We start from the raw sequence: 5,585 nt of genomic DNA, 5'->3' as shown, positions 1-5,585 counted from the left end.
TTAGTCATCTGATAAAGTGTGGGGATACACTCAATAGGTTAAAAAAAGACCAAAGAAGCATAGGAATCACACATAAAACAATACAATGCTACAGATTTATAAAACATATTTTTTTCTTAAATGATAGGTCTAAATATATGCTCTAGATGACTAAGTTGTTTAGGTCTATAGCATCTATGTATTTTCCCAGTTAGGCAGCACTGTGTATGCATATAATATAGTTTTATTTAAGAACAAAGAAACAAGTTAAGGTTGCTAGTAACTCCGTGTTAGTAGCATATTTCTCAATTTCATATTTGTATTATTGAGGTTTTTGATATTTTGGTATTTAATACATATATGTATTTGTGTGTGTGTGTGTGTGTGTGTGTGTGTGTGTGTGTGTGCATGCCTGCATGCTCATGTCTCTCTGTGTCTAACTTTATCTATGAGATAAATATCTCTGAATGCTTATTATAGATATTAGCCCATACTTCTAAAAATCACAGGGACGTTCATATAAACATTGTTGCCCCAAACATCAACACTATTTTTGCCAAAACTTCTACTGCCTTCTTGGGGTTCATTGACTTTCTTTTAATTTCTGCACATTTTTTTTCTCTTATGTATTCTCTCATCTCCAACTGTTCCATTACTAGGTAGCATTCCTTTCCACCTAATATGTTTAGAGGGCTTAAAGAAAAACAATAGAACTGGATATAGAAACCTTTCAATAACATTTTTATTACCCTAATTTATCGCAGTCTGTAAGTGTAATTATTATCTTTTGTTCCTATGTGTGTGTATCATTGAACTTACCCAATACCATGACTAACAATAAATTATTAGTGATATTTTCATACTTTAATGTTTCATGGGATTAGATAGAGGTTACAGAAGTATGAAAATTGAATAGAATTTTATATAAATTAAATGTAATTAAGCAATATATGTGATAAAATTAAAACAGGTATGAAAAACTTTTACACATTTCTCCTGATTAATATGATGAAGAGTCATTTGAAATACAAAGGAAGAATTATTGATTTTTTTCCTAAGCCATTATGTAAAATCATAATTCCCTATCAAAACAAGATACTTCTCATCTTTTTATTGACATGGTTTGATTTATTTGCAGTGGAGACTATATACATGTACACATACACATAAGCACATAAACAATATTATGATGGCTCTCTGTGGCCATCATGTAGGTACTTAACTGTCAATTCATGGTTAGTCCCTGGGCTTTTGCTCACCGGAGTCCAATTCTGCCTAACCAATAATTATACTACCAGTGTACTACCAATACTCTGTAACCAATACACCAGTGCACTACTAACACACTGTAACAAGTCATTCCATGAGCTAAACACTCCTACATTTTAACCCATTCTCTGTTCTTTCTGCTCCACCTGGGCCGTCCACATCCCAACCATTTTCAGCCCTCCTTTTTGTTCTTACATTTAGTTCTCCCTCCGACGGATTGACTCCTCCTGAAGCCTGGCCATTAAATACGACCACCATCTACAACGCACTCAAAAGAGAAGAGACATACAAGCAGACACACCTTCTCTACATCCTTCCCTTTCACCCCTTGTTTCATAATGACCGTGCTGAAGACTCTGGAGCATACGAAAATTACTTTCTTGCCACTGTGGCTGGAATTAACAATGTTTTTGTCTGCATGGCCACAGACTGGGATGTCCCGATACCAGAGCCTCCCTGAAGTAGTGATACCTTTGAGAGCACCTAGCACTTATAAAAGTATGGAAGCTCTAGGCTGGATCTCCTATAGCCTGCACTTTGGGGGCCAGAGACACATTGTCCACATGAAGGCTAAGAAGCATTTGGTGTCCAGAGCTCTCACTGTGTTCACCTACACTGACCAGGGTGCTCTTATTGAGGACCAGCCTTTTGTCCAGAATGACTGCTATTACCATGGTTATGTGGAAGGGGACCCTAAATCCATGGTTACTCTTAGTACTTGTCTAGGAAGCCTTCAAGGAATACTGCAGACAAATGGAGTCACCTATGAAATCAAGCCCAAAGCGCACTCTGCCACATTTGAACATCTGGTGTATAAGATGGAAGACACACAGTATACACATGGAAGTTGTGGACTAACTGAAGAAGAAATAGTAGAGCAATTGAAGTCTCAAGATAATGCTAATTCCACTCTGATGCAAAGTTCTCATACAGGATGGTGGCTCCACCGACAGTTTCTTGAACTAGCAATTGTGGTAGATTATGGAAGATTCATTTTTAGGAAAAGGAATGTGTCCATTGTGGAAATGGATGTATTCATGGGTGTCAATTTAGTAGATGATATTTATAGCTCAATTAGTCTTGATGTGGTTCTAACTGGAGTTGAAGTTTGGAGTGCAGGAAACCCCTACTCAGTAACTACCGCACGTCATATGATGGAACAGTTTTGCAAATGGAAGAAATCCAGCTTTAATAGCCGTGTAGCTCATGATTCTGCACATATTATTGTGAAGCAGGATTTTTGTTTTAAGCATCTTACTGAGTCATACTTTTCTGAAGTATGTAATATTAATTTGAATTGTGGTTTAGAGTGCATTATGGATGATGGATTGGCTTCATTTAGAACATATGTGACACATGAGATTGGTCACACATTGGGAATGATGAATGATGATGGTAACAACTGCGCATGTGAGAGAAAAGTATGTGTAATGAACAAAAGGCTAATACCCTCAGATGCATTCAGCAACTGTAGTTATGCACAATATTTAGAGACTATTTCTAGAAAGAGTTGTTTGACCGATGTCCCAAACCCACAGGCTATTTTTATAAAGAAACGCTGTGGGAATGGTGTGATTGAAGACGAAGAGGAATGTGATTGTGGTTCCTTAAAACTGTGTTCCCAAGATAGATGTTGCTCAGAAAACTGCACTCTGGTATCTGGGGCAGCATGTGCTTCTGGGCTGTGTTGCCATAACTGCCAGTTTATGCCATCAGGCACAGTGTGTAGAGAACGTGTCAATCAATGTGATCTGCCAGAGTGGTGCAATGGAAGCTCTGCTGCATGCCCAGAAGATGTGTATGTGGAGGACGGGATCCACTGTCTGGGCAGGAATATCTGTTTTCAAAAGAAATGTAATAACCGTGATGATCAGTGTACAAAACTTTTTGGCAAAGGAGCCAAGAATGCAAACAAGAATTGCTACCTAGCAGTGAACACCAAAGGTGATCGCTTTGGTAATTGTGGTAGGAAAGATAATAAGTATGTAAGATGTAATTATAAAGATGCTCTGTGTGGGAGAGTACAATGTGAGAATATAGAAGAAGTTCCCCATTTAAGCAATCATTTTACTGTGCATTCAACTCAAGTTGATGGAAACAGCTGCTGGAGTACTGATTACCATTTTGGGATGAATGTACCTGATACTGGTGAGGTGAGCGATGGTACAGAATGTGGTCCAGACTTTCTGTGCTTAGAAAGGAAGTGTGTCTTTATGCCACCATGGGAAGAATCTTGTCTGCCTATGTTCTGCAATAAGAGAGGCATCTGCAACAATAAACATCACTGCCATTGTAATGAATATTGGGCTCCACCCAACTGCCTGAAAAAGGGCTATGGAGGTAGTATTGACAGTGGCCCACCTCCTGTAAGAAGATCACACAAAATGATTTACATCATAATTCTTATTTGGCTTTTGGCTTTTATTGTATGTTCCTTCTTGTTACTTTGTTTTTTGTGTTTAGAGAATAAAAGATATGAGGAAAGAAGGAGATATATTGCATCTTTACCTAAGAAAAGAAAACATAAAGGTAAAAAGTCATCCAAGAAGGAAGAGGAAAATCTTGGAACAGAACTTGAGGAACAAAAGCAAAATGTTGAGAAGCTATCTGAGGAAGAAGAGGAAAGCTGAAATACTAGAAAGAGAATAAAGTTCAAATGCTCTACAACAGAGACCTGAATGTCATAAAAGCATACCCCTCCAATAAACAGCAACATATGTTTACATCATGTTAGAAACAATTGCAAAAATGCAGAATTAAAAAAATACACTAAGTCCTAATGAAATTTCTCATTCTTTTCTGGTGTTCTAGTAGCAGAACATGGCATATATCAAAAACTGTTGAGAAAAAAATCCCAGAGCTCTATTGTATTTCAAGATCATAAAGGTTATAACCATAAATAAAGGTACTTCTTAGCATATTCCCATTTCTCATTAATTTAAAATTTTTAACTGCTTTGCTTTTTGCTGAATTAGTCTTCTGTTTGTGTTCACTGATCAAAGCAGAGTTAATTGACGGTGTGTCTGAGTTTGTGTTAGTTTCTTGTAGCTCAATTAGAAATCTCTTTTCCTTTCTCACATGAAAAAAATTGCACTTTTTTTCTCTAATTCTTCCTACTATCTTTATTTTGTTTTATTTTATATTTTATTTTTGCCAATAGGAGTGCTACAGGAAGACTGGTAATCTAAAGGACCCATTGGAGAGAAATTTATGTCAGTGTTGCCTTGGCAATAGCTGTAATTTTAAGTTTGTACATTATTACTAAAGCTGTTAACAACTCTAGACAGGGGCTGGAGAGGTGGCTCAGAGGTTAAGAGCAGAGGTCCTGAGTTCAATTCCCAGCAACCACATGGGGTCTAATTACCATCTGTAATGAGATCTGGTGCCCTCTTCTGGCATACATGCAGGCAGAATACTATATACTTAATAAATAATTTTTTTTTTTAAAAAAAGGTGTGTGACAAACAACAACAACAACAACAAAAACTCCAGACAAATGAAATTCATCAAATTTTCTTTGAACAAGAAAGGGATCATGAGTTAGTCATCCATTAAATCTTAATAGAGGTTCAAAGATCCACCCAGCAATGTGGGCAAGCAACAGAGATAAAAAGAGAAGCAATGTATGGAAATAGATTGGGTCCATCCAACCAGAAGGGTGTCTTATTTGACATAATGAGATAAGTAATTTGTGTTCTCCAGACAAGTTCTGAAGAGTTAGGAATTTTAGTTACTTGAATATTGGTTGCTCTGAGTGGAGTTGCATCCCTCAGGCCAATGAATATGAAGTAAGGTTTGACTCTTTTCTTTGATGATTATTATATTAAATAATTTTAGTATAAGTGGCCTTATAAAAGCTACAATATAAAATAAGTCTACCCCTTTTATCACTGAAATGCTTAATACTAAAATTAAAATTACTAAATAAAACATAAATTACAAAATTTTTGTTTAATGAACTTTATCATATTACCTATGTCAGTTGAATACATCACAGACATTTTATTTTCTCTTAACTTCCAAATTTCAAAATCAAGTTAAATAAAGTAATATTACTTACCTTACATTTTATTTCTGTGCATGATTATTTATACAATTATTATAATTTTGGTTTCAGTACAGTAAGTAACCTTAAAAGATGGATGGAAGTTAAAAAGAGGTGCCTAAAGTTTAGTTTATACATGGTTTGCAGTGGCTGGAAATGATAAGTTTTAGACATTTGAGTAGCTAGGGAGAGGTAGGGCCAAAACTACTGGAAAAGAAAAGAAGTCTTACCCTCTACATACTATGTGTCAGTGTCTTGTTAATATTAAAAGCATTTGCTGGGCTTCGCAAAC

At 36.1% G+C, this 5,585-nt stretch overlaps 1 protein-coding gene across 1 annotated transcript; it reads left to right on the top strand.

Annotated features, from left to right (window-relative positions):
* Positions 1 to 1,586: 1,586 nt before the first annotated feature.
* LOC131894719 (disintegrin and metalloproteinase domain-containing protein 21-like) lies at positions 1,587 to 3,878 on the top strand. Its single transcript, XM_059245021.1, has one exon. It carries the CDS (start codon positions 1,587 to 1,589, stop codon positions 3,876 to 3,878), a length of 2,292 nt encoding a protein of 763 aa, XP_059101004.1.
* Positions 3,879 to 5,585: the final 1,707 nt, after the last annotated feature.

Source organism: Peromyscus eremicus, chromosome 17, assembly GCF_949786415.1.
Source record: "Peromyscus eremicus chromosome 17, PerEre_H2_v1, whole genome shotgun sequence".
Classification (NCBI taxonomy): domain Eukaryota; kingdom Metazoa; phylum Chordata; class Mammalia; order Rodentia; family Cricetidae; genus Peromyscus; species Peromyscus eremicus.
Note: the sequence above shows the minus strand (reverse complement) of the source record. Positions and strands in the feature narration are given on the sequence as shown.